A 22,575-nucleotide genomic window follows, 5' to 3' on the forward strand; every position below is an offset into this window, starting at 1 on the left:
TTTGCTGTTTATTTATTATTCTAAGAGAAATATAATGCCTCCTACATGCTTACACTCTGTTGTTTTGAACATGCCTCGGAAAAAAAACATCACTGAAGCTTCCAGTAGTAATCTCTATCAGATGCCCTGAAACTGACTTCCTGGAACGTGAAGGAGCAGAGACATAATTCGGATCAATCCAGATGTTCAGACTCCTGAAGGAAATTCATTTCAGCTGTTTGTATCCTCACTGATTCCTGAGGTTACTCCAAGCTCTTGACCACGGATGAAGTAGATGTACTGGTAAATTACTCCCTCTTCACCACACCACTCAAGAACAATTCCTGCATTGGCCGTTCTCCTTCTCAACTATCACTAGCAGTTTCATCTGTTGTGGGTGTCACACTGAAATCGATGTCTTGCCTGCCACTGTATTAAATATGTGGTTTTAGAGTGCAATTACATTCCATAATCTGCATGGGTTTACCACAACAGGATAATTGTCTAATTGATAATGCACGTTTGATACCAATGCAGTGAGTAGGTCCTGGAAAAGATCAACAAAGATTCAATGTAAAGTGTAGGATAGGAAAACCAAAGCACTTAAAGGTCCATCACAGCATTGGCATTTGCTGTATCCACCTAAGTTGTGTGTGTGTTCCTAACCGCCAACGCTGGCCAGAAGGTATGTTAGCTTTAAGAGGTGTCCTACTGGCCATCTCCCAAGATGCCATTTTCAATGGGATTAGTCTGGGATGCGCCTAATTGCTATTGATTGCTATGTGCTGCATAAAATTGCTTTCCTTTTCTTGTCCATGGCGGGAGGTGGTGGAAGGCAATTAGTAGTGCGGACGAGATAGAAGCCCAGTCGGACTTGTAATGAAATAGAAGCAGGAATGAACCTGTGAGTAATGCCCTTGAACGCGCTGAGCATTTCACAAGCATTAAGCACTGGTATTTTTTCTTCCTCACATAGCCCGAGGAAAATCCTCTACCCTTTTTATTTATTCTGCAACGTTTGGCTTACAGAAAAATGACCTGGAGTTTGGCTGTCCTGGGTCAGCTGCAAAGTAAAAACATTGTTTCTTGTTTGTTGCATCTTGTGTTTGTGCAGAACATAATCCGTTTCGTTCAGTTGGCAACAAATCTGTTCTTTAGCAGAATTATAATACACATTTTCCCTTAGTTGTTAATCTTGTGTTTTCATCTTGATTCCTGTCCCGGAGCTTCAGCATTTTTCAAAAAAGGAAAACATAAAAAGAAATCCACACTCACTTTTGCTGAATAACACTTATTTTCAAGTCTATTTACCAAAATAATTTTTGCCTCAATGATTAATACACATTTTTCACATTTCTTACGTCTTTTTTTTACTCCACCTCAGAATTCAGAATACACATTATACATTTTAAAGATATTTACAACATGGGGACACCAAGGGTTCTTTAACTTTTAAAAATGTGGACCTTTTTGTTTCTTGTACAGCGTGAACCTGCAAGCATGTGGTCATTTACAATCAAAGATGCTGTTAACTTTAAACATAAATCTTAATGTTATATAAATGATACTATCCCACCTTTGAATGAACATACCCTTGGTGCCCCCAAATCTACAATTGATTGTATAATAACAGTGTTTCTCTCTTCCTCTTCCACATAGTACTGTGTTGGTTTTCAGGCACACTTTATGTAACAGTTTTGTTGCAAAAAAAAACAAACAAAAACAACCAGAAAAAAATCATTCATGGTTTCCAGCTACAGTTAGTCGGTGTCTCATGGAAAGAGCGGATGGTATACCGATTACAAAATGCCCATGTACAAGCCTGCAGTGTGAACAATGACACAATTGGGGGAAGGTTGGAATAGACATTTACAGACGCGCATAAAGACTTAAAGTTTCTTGGCAGAAAACCAAACGGCAGACTGTGCTGCTAACCTGTCCTTGAAACCTCAGCTTCACATATTTGTAATGAGAAATGTAATTTCCCCAGGTTTGCCCGGGCAGAGCCTCTCTGAAATGCCTTTCTTTATTGTGTTCTTCAATGCAGCCTATTTCAAACGACATACATAGGAATCCACTGTATGTTAATCCACATGGATCCTCAATGATCCTCTTTAGTTGTAAATGAAAGCTTTAAAAGTGATTTCCATGACAACTGTTTATGATCAAACATCTTACAGTGCTGAGCGACATATGCACCAGTACAGCCTGCTGGAGTTAGGGTCAGGGTTGGGGTCTTCTTCATCTCTATGTTTTCAATATATGAATTGCTTTTTTAATTTGATTTGTATTATTTTTCGCTTTCCACAAGCAGACTAAATCACAACTCCTATGTATGAAGGAAGAACTGCATTGTCTTGATGCTTTGACTTTCATCTTCTACACTCTTACCGTGCTGACAGCTTGCAAATGAATGAGAAGAGCTGTTCTAGCATCCCTAAGAAATGCACTTTGAAAGCATGGAAGGGAATTAAATCACAACAATCAAACTCAATATCAAAGACACAGTCATTTGAATGAACTCACCTCGTAACTTCTATCTGCCAGTTTTCTTTCATTTATTTCAACCAAAAACAGTGTATTTCTCAATCTATCTGTTCACTACTGATTGTTCAGCAGTTATTGAATAACTGTCCCAGCACTTGTACTCCAAATACTCCTACTAATTCCCTTCTAGCTGTTACAGGAAATTCAAATGGTAAAACCACAACTAGTTTTGGGCATTACATAATTTTACACAAACAAAGCAGTGCTTAAATCAGCCTGAGCTGTTCATACTGTATAAAGCCAAAGGCCATGCTGAGTAAATCTTATCTGGAATAGTAATAAGGCATCAGTGGTGGCAGCCATGTCCCTGAGCCCTGGAACACTCATTTCACTCTTTGCTACTCAGTAAAGTTATTCCAATATGTGTGGACACATGTACAGCCCGAGTAATTAATTGGCATCTAAAGTAATTAAGATTAAGGAAGCTTTTGTGTTAATTCTTACATTTCTGGAGCACTGATTGATAAACTGTAGATGTCAGTTTTGTTTTATGAGTCTGCAGACCTCAATCCAGATAGAGGAGTGTCCTTTGATATTAGGAGACACTAAATCACTGTAGCTTAATGATAAATACCCTAAATGCACCCACACTGATTCCTCCAACAACCATGTGCTGCAGCCTTAGACTCTGCTCCATACTGTGATATTCTTTTTAAAATGAGTTTTAGTGCCTTGTAGGTAATATACCTCTTTAGTCATTGAGCTTTATCCTATGTTCGTTTCTGGCTCATTACAGAGTGCTGCGAGCTGCTATTAAGCAGCCCATCCATCACCACCCTGGAATAGTGTCTAAAAGGTTAAAAGGAAAGGGTTTTCTGGAAATGAAAAAAATAAATTCTGCTGATGAATGGCATGAGCTTACTGGAATTCATCTTTGAATTAATGACTATTATTTATCATTTCAACAATATTGCGTTTTGGGCTTTAGTTGGGTGTTTTCTCTTCCAGACTGGACAACTTGAGGACTACTCCGGTCTGGAAAATATCAAGGCAATGCATTAGCTTGACGATTATGGTATGGACATACCACATCGTGAGAGCTTTTCTAACATATGGGGAAGGGCGGAACTGCAAATCTATTACAAAATGTATAGCAGCGGGATTATGTTAGAGATTTGTTTTTTTGCCAAGCCTTCTGTTCTTCACTGGGTGCAGATCAACACACTTTGGCGCTGCGATTGTAGACGAATGGTGTGATCGGGTATGCTCTCATGGACAATGTGCATGTGAATGCTGCCTAAAAGCATTTAGACAAATGCAGATTTCCTCCTTTTGTCTGCTGGTTCTGGAGTGTGCCCAGCATGCAGGCTGCGTCAGCGCCAAGCACCCAGCTGGATGATTTATCACAGAATACTCCTTGATTAAAGGAAATTAAAGCAGGCTGCTTTTGGCTCGCTAATTGCTTTGATAACAAGTTCAAGCAGTTAGTTAGCAGGAATATTTTCGAGAATATGGACCTCTGAGAGAAAACAATAACGAAAATTAAGCCGGCATAGGCTGCCCAGACTTGTTGTTGTGTTGCAGAGTTTTCCATCTTCTCATTGTTGCTCTCTACCAACTTCCTTGCCTTTCCATCTTCCCCTGGCTGTGCTGCTACTGTACAGAGACATGATTCAAAACCATAGTATGCAATAAAGAGTGTCCTGGGGTTTTACAGCAGTTTATAAAATTGACAGTAGCATCATCTAAGTGTTAGAGGTGAGTTCCTGCTATAGTGATAGAATGTGTTAAAGTCTTATGAAAACACAAACATTAATGTGTGATTTGCATCTTGTAAACAAGCTCTTGAAGTGAAGTTGTGAAACTCAGGCACACCTATGCAGTGCTTTCACCTGTGTCGATCCTCGAATGACAAAAACAGAAAAAGCGCTGTTAAGTGTGCTTACGGTTCGTTTTGCCTGCTGTTGGAATAATACAACACCTGCATGATTGTGACAGACAAGTACAACAAGCAGATGGCATACATACAGAAATCAACATGAGCAATTCAACATTGCCAATGGTTAGGAAAAAGTTCAAAGAGCTTAGAAACTTTTTGTGTGAGTGCATCAAGTCAACATCTGAAAATATATAGGACGATTCAAACCGGAGGGTGGTAACAGCCTTGAGACAAGTTCCGTCTTCTTCTCGGTGACAACATTTGTGTTTGTGTGAAGCTTGTGAGCGCATCTCTTCGATGCTATGCTGTCTCAGGTTGCTTAGGAATTGTGCTCCTGTCCTGTCAATCATACAAAATGGTGCAGTAGGCAGGGCCTTGCCTGAGCTTTTCCACCATCCCCGGTGGAGTCTCTCTATGACAACGTCTGGCCGTTGAGGCACTCCCTCCGCAAGCATTGAGCCGGCTTCCACCAGTCTCCGTTGTGACAGCGGCAGATGGTGCAGTCGTCCACCTTTACTTCAATTCCGGCTGGGATGATCGTTGTTCCAGCAAAGCAATTTGGACCTGCCGCATGGGAAGGGAGGAAGGGGGGGGGAGAAAGAGAGAGAGAGAGACAGAAGAAAAGGAATGAGAATGACAAGAAATGGATGTGGTTCTCCTGAGGGCTTCTCCTTTTCAGAGGTGTGGTGGAGTGATGTGGAGAGCTGCGGGGAGTTAAAGGAGTCAGAGCAGACGTACAGATCTTTTCACGGGCATGCACCGATGGGCTTGTTTTTGCAACACTAAAGCGCTTTTGTTAGTCTCCCCTTCTCCCTCGACATGGAGCGCTTTGCATCCTAATGCGCTGCAAGAGGAGAAGCCTGCCAGGAGCTGGCTTGGCAGTAAAGAGAGGCTGGAGTACAGGGAGTGAGAGGCAGAGCAAAAGAGGGAGAGAGGGAGCGCTGCTTTGAGAGGCAGGATGGTGTTAATCACTTCAGTCTGTATGAAAAGGCCACAGAACTCCTTAGCAATTCCTTACATGATTTCTCCCCACACTCCTTCTGTGCTGACTTCTAAAACAATAAAGAACTCAGATTAATGTTGACATCTGATTGGATCAATCAGATGTCTAACACACTGTAGGATTTGCTTGTGCGGATCCTTTCTGTTGATATCTTTAATTCTAAAATGTGTTTCACTGTGTACTACTGGAGCGCCTCATACCCATGTATCTGATAATCTCAGTAGATATGGAGAGGGATTTTGCCTTGGTACATTTTAAGAGCTGTACTCGAGGAAGCCAAAAACACTGCAGCATTTGTGGAAATGCATTTATTATTGGTAAATACCACATTAAATTATTCAGTCCAAGTTGCTTCTCCCTGCCTGGGGGGCGATTTGAGGGCAGCAGATCTTTCCCTTTACTTTTTGAGACAGCACAGCAGAGGGAGAGTGTGCTATGAATTTGTCCCGGTTTTAATAATTTAGATGAAGCAATCAACAGCTCAATTGGTGTGACGGTGACTTTGGATTGCTCTCAGCATTCGGCACAGTAAAAACTGCTAGATCCAAGACTCTACGAGTAGTCATAAAAAACTCATATGTCTCATAACTTTTGAAGATAAAGTAGCTTTCACGGCAAATTGTTATGGACATCTTTGTGTAGTAGCAGAATTTGATATAGTACAGGCAAATTTAATGGTGGCATTGTGTAATCGTATGGTAAGTTGATCTGAAGAGCAGAGTTGCACATGGTACATTTGGGGATAAGGGCCATATGTGTACTAATCTGCACAATTACTCAACTTGAGCACAACATAGGATCTTTTCATTAAGGACATTATGACATATCACAGTAGGGGAGGCACCTGTATAAGTGTTGAAATGAATTATGGTTGTATTTTGTTCATCTGCTGTCATTTCTGGTAATGTGTTCGCTCACTGTCACACCGTCACAGATACCTAAGCCATTGTCCATGTTATAGTAACTGTGATTTTCAAACTATACACTGAAATAGGCCTTGAATGATAATGAGGCATCTCAAAGCACACATTAAGGATATGTAAAGACTACAGGGGCTTAGATAAATATTGAAAGTCACCTGGACAAATTGACTACTTCAATATACAAGCAGTGCCATACATTTTACTTCACTACTTTCCCAAAGACATACGTGAAATATTCATTCAGATTCTTTAAATCAAAGTAGCACTACCAATTTGTCAACATGCTCTACTAAATGTAAAAGTATTGCATTCAAAATGTTAAGTAAAAGTAGGTAATACGAAGGAGCATGGCTGTTATTGTATGTTGCATTTTACTAGTTTCATTACTTAGTGTGTGCTAATATGGGGTCGTTTAATCAACAGTTTTGCATCATATATTATATACATTGGTCTAATGTCTAGCGTTGGTGTTCTCTGAGAACCACATATCTCTGTCAATATTTCATGAGCCCTGTTTTTAGATTGTTGAAGATGAATGTGCCTGCTGATCCAACATGCTTTTAAACTGTTTACTTAACTTAAGAGGTAGGATAACTTTATAAACTTATTTTGTCAACCTCAGCCTGACGTTCGTGAAATTGGCCAGTAACCCTATATATTTCACAAGCTTTTAGTTCAGATGTTGGTGGGACTTGGTGTTAATCTTCTGCTGTGTTCTGGAGTCAAAGTAAGCTTCAGGGGGCCAAAAATATCCATGTGCTTGAAAAAGGAGGTCTTTGCTACCTAGTATCCCCAGCCTTTGCCTTACACAGATGAGTCCCCTTCTCTATCCAGACCTGATATAAGCCCTTTGATCTGAGCTTAGAGGAGACATTGGGAACGCTTGCCAAGTCTTAACTCTCATTGATCCGCCTCTGGACAGCTGGCACAGGTTACAGGACAAACTCAGTGGAGGTTGATGAGGGAAGAGGGTCACTGGTTCTGGCTGCCAAGTGTGATTGTTTATAGCCGGATAGACTTGGAGCCACAAGGACAGAGTTTCCGCTACCTGTCACTGTCCGAAGGACACACTATCACCCATCCGAGCCTGTGATCGATTCATGGCCAATAAAATTTAGTTCAGTCAGAAAATGTTTGTCCTGTGTCCAACTGTCCCTGCACATTATACTTTCCCTGACTGCAGCTTAAGGAGTGAATACGCATTAAGGCTCATTACAGTCGATTTGGCTCAAAAATGATCATAGCTATTGCCTGGAGGTGGAAATGATTCCATTCAAACTCACCTGCCAAAAAACGTCTAATTCACAAAAAAAATGCAGCGTGTCCATATAATATATCAGTCTAAATGTGTTACCTCACTGCAGTCAGCTCTAGCACTGCTACTGCATGATACCTCTGTTAAAAAATCCACAGTGACAGTATCCAGAGAGATAAGCAGATCTATACATGATTTAATCCTATCATAGTGACAGAACGCTGGCCAATTCACTACTACTCATTATACATATCTTCATGAGAATTATATAATTACATGTATCCCCTGATAAATGTACAGTATAGATTCCTGATAAATATTAGAGCTGAATCAGTCAGACTCAATGAACACGGTTCTGGGAGATAAGCCCTCCCCTGGCTGACTATTCCATTGTGCTGCTTTCTGCTCTCTGCTGCTGTTTTCAGGGTGAAACACCAAGAAGCAGATGAGCTGAAAAGCCACATCCTAATAATGGAACATTTTAACAATAGGGCGGCAGGCAGCCAATGCAGAAGCATTGCTGGTCAAAAGACATCTGCATATCACAGCTCTAACCAGAATCCATTTAGTTAAAACGCTTTAAGATTCTGACCCGCCTTAGATTCAATTATGATCAGTAATCCTGAAAAAAGATCACTAATCAACCAATACCCTAACCCTTTTATCAACCCAAGTATTAAAACACATTTTACTTTCAAAATCACAAACCCGATTATCAGTGTTGGCTTTAAACAACAATTTAATTTAAAACACACAATAGGATTTCCGACCTAAGCAAACAGGCCACCCTCTGACGATTCGGATTGGTTTTGAAAATTAAAGAAGCCAAAAATGTTCTTTAATTTTCTCAAAGTCAGTGAGTTGGGCTGAACAGTGCTGATGCAGAGTATACTGTAGATATTATTTCCGAACTTCCTACGCTGCAGATTTTGCCTGCAGAAGCTACAGCCCCGTTTACAACACTGTCTAATGTAAGTATTCACCCATCAGATCTCTATACTGTGCTTCTTCAGCTCTGGAACTAGTAAGCACACCATTTTCTGATATAAGCACAATCATTGAATAATGGATATACATGTTTGTATTTTGGACTCGTGTTTCCAAAGGAGTGTGTGAAGGTAGACACTTTCATCCTTCATAACAGATGAAAAAAGGTAACTGTTGGCAACCAAAGTAAAATGTTCTGCTTTTACTTATATACTCTGTAAATATCTCTGGATTGTTAACATGTTAGCAGGATCATGCTAACATTTAGCTGAAATCCGAGCTGTGTTGCTAGCATTAGTATTTTTCACCGCAGATGGACACCTTTAACAGACTTGTATTAGGTGATTGTGTTTTCCTGGGATTGGACACCAAAATCACCGCTCTAAAGTATGAACTGTACCTAGTAATGTCTACTGGTCTTGTAATTGTTATCTTGTGAGAAAAGAAGTTGGCTTTTTGAAAGAGTTGAGCTCATTTCACATATTTATTTGAACTGTCTGTAGCAGGTAATGAAAAGAAACTGTCTTCCACTGAACGCATGTCTAACTGGAACACATACTGTAAGTGGATGTCTTCTTTCACAGCCCTTTCACAGCCCTCTATACCTTGGCAAACAATGGGAGCAAAACAGCATTCTTCATTGTCCTCTCTCCAGAGCCGTCTGAGCTTCCATAGAGATTTAACCAGCTGCCAGATCCTGACCTGGCACCCTTTAGGGAGCCTAGAAACGGCAGGCCTACCCTGAAATGCCAAAGGTGTCACTGTGTCCTGTCAGCCTGGATTAGCTCTCTCCTAGCAGCTTGTGCAGATGTGTTAGTGTGGGTGTTTGTATGTGGTCATGTGATGAAATAAAGGAAAGATAACAAGGTGGATAAAGTGAAAGTGAGAAAAAAGTATGAAAGAAAACGCGCTTGCTGTGATGGAATAGCCATTTAGCTACCGCCTTAGAACCAAACCCCTCCCATCATATTTATAGGTCAAGCGCTGCTTTAAAAAAAAATAAGGGAGAAAAAACATTTCAGGATAATATGTTTGCCTTTTTTCAGCAGGCTTACTCACAGACAATTCACTACTTTTCTCATGACACTCAACATACTGAAATAAATGGAATACAATAAGGCATGTTATCATGGAAGAACATCTTGTTCAATGTATGCTGTGCATTTAGTATTATCCCTCAGGCAGTATTTGTTGTTGAGCATTCCAGCCAGGATTACATTGCAGGCAAACAGTTATTGTACTTTAGTCATAAAGCTCCATCTATCCCTCAGGATTAGTGCTGGCAAAGACAAATATCCCACTTCGCCTTGTAAATAGCCAATGAACCATTGGAATCCTATAATTCTAATTTAGGGATTGGCTGTGTGTGACAAGGGCGTCAGGGCACTGAGAGATAAAAGGCTCTCAAAGGACCCATTAGACCCTCCTACCGTGCCTTTAATCAATGGGCTAATGTTTACTCTGCTTAGTGTGTCATTTATAATTAAAACTAGTACTGCTAATTAGTGTCCAACGGGCCCAAGGTAATAATTTTAATTCATAAAACATCAATTACTTCCTCATCGTCTAAAGGCACGACCATCAAATGGTGATACCACAGATAAACTTGCCATCATTGGTTTATTGAAAATGTAATGACTTTTGAGAAGTGTGCGTGGAATTCCAGAAGAGATGGGTGTTTACCGTTTTTACAGATGGGGCAGCATTGCTCCGGCTCGTACACAGGGTTGACACACTCTGGGACGGCGCAGTCGGACACCACACAGTGCACCTCATTATTTGGTTCGCAGCGGCACCATTCACAGGGTGACGGCTGTGGGCAGAAAGGGGTGACAGGGGATTTGGGTTAGATGAGTCAGAAGTTTTTACCTTCATCATGTGCATGCACTACATTATAAGCACGTCAGTTGAACAGTCGGCTCCTTTGCTGTTATATCCCAATTAATATGATCTCATTATACTCATACTCTCATAGACAAAGGAACAAGTTCGTAAATTATTCACAACGGCATTTTATTAGGCCTCTTGCATCTTAACAAACAAGCCTGTAGCTGACTTTAAATGTTATCCCCAACTAATAAGGGAGTCTGTAAAGTAGTGTTCAAGATATTTAGTATTTTGCTGCATTCTTCTGTGGCCTGCCTCAGGAAACTGCATATCTTACCACCTCTGCAACATGTAAATCAGTGCTATGCAGCTCTCTGTGCTGCTCCCACTTACTTGACTCTATCTTTACAAAGTCTCTTGACCGGAAAATGAACTGTAATGCAATTACATGGAGTGGAAAAATACAAACTGTTTCCAACTCACGAAAGGTCAACCGCTCATCATATAAAATTTCCTTTCTGCTTTTCATAGTAAACACACTATTGATGGCATCTCTGCTCAGCCAGACTTGGTTTTGGGATTAAAGGGTACACAAGTTTCATAATTAAGGACCATTTTGCAGTTTAAAACCGATAAAATACTGTCGTTGTTTTTACAGGTAGACCAATATATATGTGGAGCACAGGAACCCAAAAACGGTTCAGATGATTCATAATAAACTGGGTGAGTTATTTGTTTGAAGTCCACACATTTATGTAATTTGCTGTAATCAATATTTTATTGCGTGCCATTTTGTTTTCAAAACCAGCTACTTTGTCAGCAAATGTTGAGATGACTACTATTATGCTTAGCTTTTGCGTATTTAATATTTTTATGATCAGTTTACCCTTTAAAGTGATAGTTAGATGTTTTTAGAAAGAGACTATGCTTATTATCTCTTTGGGGGTTTACTGAGGAAAATGATACCACTGCCAAGTCCTGGTGCTAGTAAAACCAGTGAAGGCTGCAGGAAGTTCGCAATCATCCGGCTGGTAAATAGTAAACAAACCAGGTATAATGAATCATTAGTGAGCTCTGAATGTGCTTCCAGGCAGATTGTTTTGGGATGTAGCCAGGCAAACTGTTTCCCCCTGTTTTCAGTATTTATGCTAAGCCGAGAAAGCCAGTTTCCTTTTACCCAACATGTCAAATTATTCCCTTAAGTGGATTTTGTGCTTTGAAATTGAGGATTTTTTGTCATTATACCACCACTTATAAATCATCGACAATAGAACTTTAGCAACAACAACCTTTTCACCGTACATTATCCAGATGTTGAGATTAGTTAAGAGGTTGCGGAAATACCAGATACTTTAATGTACATTTTCTCAGCCAGTTTTGCCAAGATGCATTGAGTGGCACACCATGTGAAATAGCCAGTCTTTTAAATTCATGGCAGTCTGTATGCCCTGCAGCCACACATTGAAAATCAGGGGAGAGTAAAAAGGAAAAGCAATAGGAAAGAAAAAGAATGCACAAACCCTTATGAGTGTGGCTTCCTAACCCAAATCTATACATTTGGGATGAATAAATTCACCAAGCAACACAGCGACATAAACATTAATGTTTTGTCTCCTGTCATTCCACTTTCCCTCATTGAGGTAGAAAATGTATGAATGTCCTAACTGTAAGATATACTTCCTGAAATATCAGACAATGGTCTGATGGAGAAAAAAAGTAAAGGAAACTAACTCTCATATATGATGTTTATAAAATGCAACACACACAAAAACAAAAAGCTGTTCCAAGGGAATGAATAAGTGCCGGAACAGTGACTGCATTTGTTTGGAAATGTCTGGAACTTGTTAGGGTTTTCCTGGTATAAAATATCTTGTTTTGTGTCTTTGCTTCAAAATATTCACATTCTTAGTGATGTTAATGAAGATAGATTTCATCTGCTTGTTCATTGTGCCTGTTGCATATTTTAGAGCCGCCGCTCCCTGATGTAAAACACGCCTTTCCTTTTCTCGTGAAGCTGCACTGAAATAATAAAAGCTTCTAAGACATCTATAATGTCACTCTCCTCTCATCAGAAATTCCTGTAATACATTCATCTCATATCTTACCAACACAAGTGCGCTCATGTAAATAAACCATTCAAAAAATATTTTCCTTTCGAGTTAAACACCCCTACAGTTATGTTTCCCTCCGTCAATTCAAGCGCTCATACAGAAATATACCAATTACACAGCAAGGTGTTGTCTAATACATATGGAAGATTTTGCCAGCCTGCCAGACTTTAACTGTGAGGTCTTTCAAGGTGAGATTCAGGGTCAGCTCGGCAGCATGTAACCGGATGTGTCTGACAGGTTGATTCAGGAAGACATGCTGCATAACAGGTTTCTAATTCTGCAGGTTTTCCAACAGGAATATTTGACTTGTCTTGGCACCGGTAATTGAATATATAAGGCTCACTCATGAGCTTCCTTGGTTGAGAGAAGATGAATTGCCTTAACCCGGGGCAGCATATGAAATCAACTACACCTTATTTTAAATTGACACTGCCAGCAGCAGAAACCAAGGTTGAGTCAGGAATATGTTTGGTATAATAATAATAACAAATAAGTCTCATTAGGGAATTGAAGCAACAGCAGTTTGTAATAATGAGTTTTAGACTGTGTGTTTATCATTGTCTTTAAATAGAGCTTCAAGACGTTTAGGGTGTTTTTGCATGTAGGCATCCTATTTTTGAGATTATGCTATGCCAATATGCCAGCTGGAGAACTGCAACCAAACCGTAGATACTGAAATAGATGGGTAATTGTCAAAGACAGTCATGAAAAATAGACTGACCATAACATTAAGAATATCCTCATTGTTCAGGGCCTCCTTTACAATTACAGACCTTTACTAATCTAGACGTGTAGCTAATCTTAACGCAAAACGAAAATGTGCTGTCGCAGTGGTGCAAAGGCCAGGCTAAAGACCGACTTAAGACCACAGCAGCTTCTTTTCACTTGTGATATGAGCTATTAGCAATCATGTTAAACCTACTTCTTGATAATAACAAGTAATGTTAAAATTGTTTACAACAAGAGAAGGAAAGAGCTGAGGGAGTAAGCTAAGTGGTGGATATTATAAGGGAAAATTGATGCATTGATTTAATTGAATAAAAGTTTCAGTATCACATTTTTCTTTTCTTTTTTGTTGTTGTTGAAAGTAGGTCTATAACTAGCTAGAGAAACAATATCTCAATCAGCATTATAAACATATAATATTATGTCTGTGCTAAGTATTGGGAATGAGGTCTCATCTCTTTTAGGTTATATCAACAGCCCCCTCAAAATTCCTGCGCACATCCCCTTGTTAAAAGAACGAAGCCACCTTTTAGAAAAGTCTGAAACTCTAACGCAGAGGATAAACTGTGGTACTTTCATCCTTTATTACTTTTGATAAGATTGAAAATCAGATCCAGAATGCAGCAGTCATCACAGCCTGAAACAGAAATGGGCTCATTCAGCTTAAAAGCTCAGCAGGTATAGAAAAGGAATGTGTGTCTATATGGGGAAGTCAGACAGACCTGCATTGGCGCATACATTAAGAAGCCTGAATATAAATCAGATGTATGCTACATTCTGGCTATCCACATGCCATATATTGAATATGATCGATTCCAGGATGCTAGTGTCTATGAAAATGTGACGTTCATGATAAAAGCAGCGAAAAAAACGATCCACAGATAAACATGCATCTAATAGTTATTATAATATTTTAAAAAAGCAAAGACATTACTCTCCCTAAAATACCTTTTACTAAGCAGGATGGTCAATTACATGTTAGTTTGAAGTGTCTTATTATTGGTGAAAGCCCAGCACAATCGTGTATTCCCTCTAGGAGTGGGACAATTAGTTAAGTGGATGGTTAGGATCCAGCTTACACCAGTTTCGATTAATTGTTGATCAGCTGCCAAAACATAGGGCAAGGAAATAAAACTAAAACATAACAATGGAAACAATTAGATACAGTTTCACTGGAGTCTGCATCTGGCACCAATACAGTTTCCCTTTCAAGGCATATTACTATCTTTCGAGGATAGAGAGGGAGATGATTAGACATCATATAGCAGTCTTTAAAGTGCGCACACTTGTGTTTTGTCTCGAATTCTGGCTGCGGGTAAAATTGTGCGGATCAATTGGAATTAGACTGAACACAACAGTTAACATTTAATTCCTTTGGTTTGAGTTGTTTTAAAATGAGAGAGAGAGAGAAACAACTAAACAGAGATTTGGATTAATAGTTTATGGCTCACATTATTTTTTTATATTGTCAGACAGAGAGGGCAGCTGGCGTCTTGTCTTGCTTGCAATGTTGAGTTTCTTGATCTCAAGGTGCCACTTCATCCATTTTGTATTACAGTGTTTGTTTTTGAAGTTGGTTACAGACATTTCTTAATTCTTAGATTTGATACTGTATACTGACATATCCATCCAGAATAAATTACCTTCACAAAAGTGTGTTTAATGACCACATCTTTTAAAACAGGTCTACAATATTACAATATTTCTGATTAATCTCTGTTACATATACTGTGAAGGATCCAAAATGTCACTTAAATAGAAATATATAACAATTAATAACACATTGAACTGTAACTATTATTGGAATATATTCATACTGTTTATGCAATATTTGAATGCATGGGTAGAGCTAATATTTACTACTGTATAACACGGGGTAGTTTTATCTACAAGGCATATTTTTCCTTGAAGAGTAACTAACAACTGAAATACTCAAGTAAAGTACAAAGTAAAATAATCATAAAGTTGTACTGTACATAATTCGAGTAAATGATTTTCCACCACTAAAAACAGAATTGAATATTTGTTAGTTGCATTATTGCAGTTTTTAATTGCATGTTACACAACTGTCGTTCATCTTGTCAGTGGAGAACTGTTTGAACAATTATGAAAAAGTAATAGTCAGAAACTCCTCAATTGTAGGTTCCTTCAATGTATTCAGCTGCGCATGATTCTTTCAGTGTGTCCTTTTGTGTGAGGTCTAGTGTGAAGAGGATCAGTCATGCATCCCAGACTCACAAAAGAAAAAACACCAAAATCGAACTCAGACGTGCTGCCAGATGTTTTGGTGAAGAAAAGTTTCCTGTTGTCCCTGTCTTATTTGCTGGGTTTTACAGTGAAACGGCTGTAAGGGTTTTTATTCCCACTCAGAGACAAATGGAGACAAGGCCAGGTCGCAATGAGTAATCAAATAACCTTCAATGAGGATACTGCTAGGGTAACATACCTCAAAACTGGACAACTGGGTCACAGAAATCCCACCCATTTATTGAAGGGATGGGAATGGGTTGACAGTCACACCGCATGCTGCTGTTGTACAATTCAAAACAATATTCCACCAGCGGTCATACAGAGACAGAGGAAGACTTGTTTATTGGTGGGAGTGGGATTCTAAAAACACCCTTGATACTTATAGAAGAGATTGTTTACTGTTCAAACAACGAAAAAACGTAGCATTGGGTGGCATAGTGTTTCTTGTCTTCCTTAATAATTTCTTCTAATTGTGTCCTTTGCTACCTCTGGTAAATTGGATAGGAAAACAAGCAATCATTTTTACAGCTTTTATGGCTATTTTGTCTCATAGGTGTCTGCTAAATAGCGTCACTAATGAATGTATGTGTGTGTGTGTGTGTCTGTGTGTCTGTGTGTGTGTGTGTGTGTGTTCAGGCATTGTTTAGATTTTTGGTGCACATTTCTATAAACAAGCATTGAGTTTAGCAAAGGCTTGTTGTATTGACAGAAGTCACGAGAAACAGACAAGTCACAAAGGCATCTTATTTGCATTGACAGTATTGTCGGTGCAGAATGGTAAAAGGCTGCTTTTTTCTCTGAAAAATGATATTGCCTCAATATTCAAGCCCCACTCAGTAGTAGGCATGTACTACAGTAGATTAGTAGCTGCCCCCTGGGGATCTAAGGAAATATATTAAGACTGTATGTTGTATCAGTTATATATCTTTCAAATTAATTAATTAACGCTACTTGCCTCTAAATGAGGAATTATTCTAGTCTGAAATCTTCAGTTTGTACCTCTGACACAGCAAATGTTGGAGCCCTCACCCTTTTTCCACAGTGCATTCCTTCTCTAGGGGGATTGCAGGAAGCACGGACGGGATTGTTCACATTTGAGTTCACATCCCAGCCCTAGCCTGACGATCTGGGATCTGAACTCACCCTATAGCTCCTGGTTCTTGATTGCAGCTGTGATGGGGCCAAAGGGACGCCGGCAGCCATGCTGGGCAGACTGGTCCCCTCCTCATCTGCTGGGGAACCCTGTAGGTGAAATACCTACTAAGGTTGAGTGGCACGACTCTCTCACAGGGCATCAAAACAAAAGAGTAGAAAATACACCCACTGCTGGTAAATCTAAAATATCTAAATTATATCAAACACTGTGTTGCTTTAAGTTAATACTTTAATGACGGGGTACTGTATTTTAGGCTTATCATCAGGTTGCTGATGCATGAGTTATACCAGCATTAGATTCAACAAATGACAGGCTGACATTGCACCACAGTCAGCTGATTTGTGTTGAATGAATGCCCAAAACCACTTGCATGAGAACGACTGCATATTGTACTCATGTTGGAGTCAAAGACTGACCTACTGTATAGTATGATGACACTTTCAACAAAATAAAAAGCAAAATATGGTTGATGCCACACCATGTATAACTACATTCATTCCTCATTCATTCTCCGGGCATTCCAGAAGCTTTAAACTGACCACATGTCTCTCTGTTATCATTCTGACATTGCTGTGTCTTGGCGTTTCATCTTCATCATCTGCAACTGAATATAAATGCAAACGTCTGCATAATGTAGCACGAGCACAGCCAAGGAAATGCCAAAGAGGGCCACAGCAAAGGTTAACCTGACTGCATCTCTAAACTGGGGTCTGTATACCAGATACTGACAGCCTTTGATTTCCTTGAACACTGCATGGTCCTGAACCTTTCATATACTCACTGAAGAGACCCAGCACCTCGCTCGGGATGTAGACCAAGACACCGGGGCTACTTGTGTAGTCTAAGATACGAGGGGCGGACCCATTTCCCCCCTCCTGTTTTCTGCTATGGTATTTTCCCTGAGATGATCGATAACAACAAATTAATGTTTTTCTCTCCATCAAGTGTGAAGACATGCCCTTCCCTCTCTGGGCTCTCCAGTCAAGGTTAGCATTAGGGGCACTCACAACTGCCCTTAGAAAAATCTGTGGGCTTGCATCTCAATGCAGGACTATGCTGTTCGATGTGCAAACCAATAAGTACAGATTAGGTACATGATCCTGCTCATCCCTTATTAACAGCAGCACTTTGTCACTGTCTTTGTGTTGTTTCAATGCATAATGTATGTACACAAGTAACATTAATAACTCCAACTTGATGTCTTTAATATTATTCAAATAAATCAATCATTAGCCCATTTTAGAACCACAGCGACCCAGGTTTTGAATCCGACCAATGGTCCTTTGCTCCATATTGGCCCCCCTTTCCCAGTTTCATGTGAATTTACAATCTAATCAAGGCAAAAAGCCTCAAAACATATATATTTTTAAATAAATACAAACATTTAATATTAAAGAACTGTGAAATTCCCATCAGATTTTCCATCTCCCAATTGCTTATTTGTCCAATAAACTAAACTAGCATTTTGTTCATTGTAAAACACAGCTAATCAGAAGTTGTATATATAACTTGTTGCTGCATTTTTATGTTGATTGGCTTTCAATTAATTGTTTCAGCATTAGCAAAATGGCCCCTACGACATAAAAAAACTACTGAATAATCAGAATTCACTGACTCACCACTCATTCATCTTAATGAGCAACAGGCAGATAAGGGAAGAGGTTATGTTAACAAAGGTTTTGCTTTGAGAACTGATGGACATTTCCTTGCCACAGTTTTTCGCTTCCGTTTCTGTCTTTTGCATTTCCACACAGAAAGTAATTAATAACAATGCTTGTCTGCATTGTATGTGGCTCAATGCACGGTGTAGCCCCCCTGCCTGCTTCAATTTGTTTCAGTGACATGACATGCTAATATTCACAGGTGCAACATGTTCTAACATCTCCCAGCAGAGGTTTCTTTGCTTTGCCTTGGAGTCATTATGTAAACTAACTGAAACAAACAAAGACCTGCTACGGATAACAAAACCTTCTGATGAAGCCTTGCATGTCAGTAAACTGCTCTGAGGTTTTCAATAATAACTCTTTGTGTAAATGTTTACCTGCTGCAAATGATGTTCAAATGCCGCTATTCTGCACAAGTGATTTAAGTTTGTAAACAGGTGGTATCAGCATTTGCCTTCAACACAGCCAGCCCAGCTTCATACTCCTCTGATAAAAACAGCATTCAGCTTTTCAATCATGATTCTTATCTTCAGCGTATTTAAATTGTATTGATAATGGGTAAACAAATGTTTCTGTTGTTTAAAAAGAAGCGTTGCTTGAGGTGACAAACCCACAGAGAATGATCACAGACTTTGTCGGCCCTTTCAGCGCTACAAAATAGTATATTTCGCTAAGTTTTGTTTTACGACTTGCAACTAAAATGTGTTGGTTCATTGATAACCTCATTGTAGCAAAAAAGTCTGCTAAATAAACTGCATACTGCATAGAAAGCAGCTAGCCAGTAATCGTTGTTGAACATTTAGCCGTTAAAGAGCCAGATATTCCCAAGAGATGGTGGAGACCAAAAACAAAGCTAAAATAAAGTGAATAATGGACTTACATTCTTCAGCTGGCAAAATAAGCAACTGTTTTCTATAACAATTAAAAGATTAACTTGGAATGTGATAATAGGTCAGTTTTGAATTGACAGCTTGTTCTGCTGCCTCCAAGTTCACTTCATAATTTGACTAATAACTTAAATTATTCAGTAGTGCTTTTTTTCTTTCAAAGCAATTTTAAAGCGTTATAGTGCTAAAAGCTGCAATGCTTTCAGTTGTGTGATTACCAACACTGCTGAATTCTCAGCAAATATTCCTTTGACAATGCTAGTTAATGTTGAAGATGCTTTTTGAAGCTCATTTTCAAGTATTCATTTAGTTTTGGAGTGCTTATTATTTCTGAGTTGTATGCACAAAATAGATGATTGAAAAGTGCTCTTCTCCACTGAAATATAAACATAAATACAGTGTGCACTGGACTGGATAATCCATTAGTAGCAGAGCTGTTGGTTTGTGCATCCCATTTTTTTGTAACTGAAAAAATGTTAAGTTGTTTTTTTGATAAATCTGAGGTATCAACTTGGCCAGAGTTTAGAAAAAGCCAAGGGATCTTGGTCGTTATACTACCCTTAAACTCACTAGACTTAGGTTTTCTGCCTCTATTAGGTCAGAATATGTAATTGTTGGAACCCTCAAAGTTTTCCATTGGAATTGTAAAGCATTTGGCTGACCAACTATATTGGACATACCAACCAGTTACTGATATATTTTCACGGACATGCGCATATGCCTTGATTAACTATAGCGCTACATGATTGTTTAGGCTGCATTATGTCACGTTATATTTACATCACTTACAGCCCCAATCCACTTGTGAGTAATATAAATGAGGAGGTTTCCTCATGGGCAACAGTTTAAACACAGACTTAAGTTGTCATGCTAATAGTGTTTCTAATCAGGCAGTGCTTTCAAGCTCTATAACAACTGCTGAGACACTGGTCTGGTGGGTAGAAACAGTGCTCCTTTCACAGGAGACATGGGGGAACTGAATCTTCCTGCAATGACTCAGTGTCCACACATCAAAGCATTAAAATACTCTAAGAGCTCCGCTGGTTTAGTAACGCGGGGTGAATGTTCAGTAAATGGCACAGCGGAGTGGATGACTTCACTCTGAAAGTCAGCCATCTTTGTTCCCTTATTGGCCAATAAACACATTTTCATGATATTTTTACACGCTGCCAAGCGGTGATGTATTCTAACACAAATAGGATGCCTCGCTAACCCGGACCCTTATCATTTCTAACCAAAGGTCAATGTTGAGCTGTTTCTAGCAAATGTTGAATATCATCAAATCTATGGCATTGTGTGTGCAGTGGCTTCAACATAACTTCATCATGACATTAGATTTTGTGTCATGTTTCAATTGATTGGTATCTGTCATTTGACATGAGCATGAGTGTATATTTAGGGTTGTTTATGTTATTGTATATGACATTTACAGACTGCCATATACATACAGTACATGTACAATTTGTGCTTCAGTGGCATACAGACGTTAACCAAGACAGACTGAAACAACCTGGCAAGTTAGAACCAACTCATTAGCATCAGTTGGGCACTATAGCCCTTATAGAAGTTTAGATGTGACCTCATAGTGTATCAACTAATGTATTAATATACTGGAAGACATATATAAAATATATTTTGTAAACATGAACCCCCTTAATGAGAGAGAATCATAGTCTAGTTGAAAAGCTTGATGGCAACCGACCTGCTAGAAATGTGCCAATACTTTTTGACTAGGTGTTTCAAATTAAAAGATCTGTGTTGAATTCTAGAAATGACATCTTACCTTGAATTCTTCCAGTATTTTATACGTTTTCCCCCGGTACTCGCAAAAGTTTTTAACTTCCTTGCATTCGGGGCAGCATCCATTGTGCTCCACTTTTGTGCACTTGGGGTGCAGTTTCGGGCACTCGGGCTGGTCGCACACAGGCCCGTCCTCCGTGCACTCGCACGGACAGTTCGAGTGTCCCGGGTAAAAGCGCTCCCCAAGTTTGTAGACAAAACCACTATCATCCACGCATCCTTTCCCCCGGTAGTCATCGAAGACAATGTTTTCACTGGCGGTCCGCTCCGCCTCGTCTGCGGTGTAATCCTCGGGGTTACCCACCGAGGCCGGGGACACGTCGCTCAGGGCCAGCAGGAACAGGAAGCTGGCCAAGAGGAGAGGGCCCATCCTTCGCCGCGACATCGATGTCCACTTTCAATAAGATTTTGTAGCTGTCATCGCTAGGCTCGGGGTATCCTCATTGCTCTCATCATCATCATCATCATCATCATCATCATCATCACTTGAGGCTGCAGTGGGAAAAAATAAGAGATGATAGCCTTTGATGGGCGATGATTCCACTGCTGTTGTTTTGCACATCGTCATTAGCACCTCACATCCTAAATAGCCCAATTTTCACTTGTGCAAGCCTGTGCATTTGTAGGCTACGGCAACTGTCAGATCATACAAGTTGACGTAATCATTATTGTACATCCTGACCCCCCCCATACAGGTCAGTCAACAGAGTAATGTTATTATTTCCGAAAAAAAAAAAAAAATCTTTGTTGACAAACGAAGCGTGTAGTGGTCTATATGTGCGCTCGTGACGTGGTGTGTGTGTGTGTGTGTGTGTGTGTGTGTGTGTGTGTGTGTGTGTGGGGGGGGGCAAAATTGCAGCAGTGGGTTAACGTTTAACTTCAGAGAAAAGGTTTAAATCATTCACTATCTGAGATGGGTGGAGTGGGTCATCGCAGTATTCTTATAATAAAAGACAATCTACCTTTGTATAATTCAAACTCTATGAGAGCGATCAGAGACAACAGGTAGCTATTGGTATATTTCCTTTGAAGCCAATTATTATAGACATTAGTCTACAGACACTGCTCAGACTCTGAACTAACAGTAATCTGCTCTTAACTGATTTAGCAATGCAACATGCCAATGTCATGAATCATAAATGCGCAAGGATTTAACCCCAATTCCATCACTTATTGAGAAAGGGAAAACCACAGCATCAATCAAGAGAGTAAAGCAATAATAACAGCTGAAAATACACATTTCCCCTCGGCTTGGAATCGTTTTGTTTCTTTGGTGATTCTCTTGACAGATCAATCGAAATGCCAGTTACAGCAGGGATATATAGTGCAGGATAGGGCAAACTCACCGCGTTGAAATAGCTTGATATCCACTTAGTGTGAAGCCAGAGCGCCCAACACACAGAGGGCTACAGCAGATTAAAGACAGTCCCTTAGCCTATTGGAAACTTCACTTTATCCACAGGGTAAATTCACCAGACTCCAAATACAATAATCCTCCCTTCTGGTCGTGATGGTGGATTTAAAAGCAATTAAACACCAGCCTTTTGGAGATATGATTCTCATTTTCCAGTGAAAAGAAAG

The 22,575-nt window shown here is 39.6% G+C and overlaps 1 protein-coding gene across 1 annotated transcript; it reads right to left on the minus strand.

Moving 5' to 3' along the window:
* Positions 1 to 2: 2 nt before the first annotated feature.
* On the minus strand, positions 3 to 21,455 carry vwc2l (von Willebrand factor C domain containing 2 like). The gene is made up of 3 exons (XM_063887223.1): positions 20,978 to 21,455; positions 10,257 to 10,386; positions 3 to 4,969 (listed from the first exon to the last, which is right to left on the minus strand). The coding sequence occupies exons 1-3, from the start codon at positions 21,377 to 21,379 to the stop codon at positions 4,818 to 4,820; spliced, it is 684 nt and encodes a 227-aa protein (XP_063743293.1). The 5' UTR covers positions 21,380 to 21,455; the 3' UTR covers positions 3 to 4,817.
* Positions 21,456 to 22,575: the final 1,120 nt, after the last annotated feature.

The sequence above is a fragment of the Eleginops maclovinus genome, chromosome 7 (genome assembly GCF_036324505.1).
Source record: "Eleginops maclovinus isolate JMC-PN-2008 ecotype Puerto Natales chromosome 7, JC_Emac_rtc_rv5, whole genome shotgun sequence".
Taxonomy (NCBI): Eukaryota; Metazoa; Chordata; class Actinopteri; order Perciformes; family Eleginopidae; genus Eleginops; species Eleginops maclovinus.

Bases quoted from the DNA above. Each gene is read 5' to 3' on its own strand.
- vwc2l (XM_063887223.1), bottom strand. From the start codon at position 21,379: ATGTCGCGGCGAAGGATGGGCCCTCTCCTCTTGGCCAGCTTCCTGTTC. The intron at 10,387-20,977 runs GTAAGATGTCAT...TTCTGCCCACAG, and splicing joins AAATACTGGAAGAATTCAAG to CCGTCACCCTGTGAATGGTG. The intron at 4,970-10,256 runs GTAAACACCCAT...CCCATGCGGCAG, and splicing joins CTGCCCCATCTGTAAAAACG to GTCCAAATTGCTTTGCTGGA.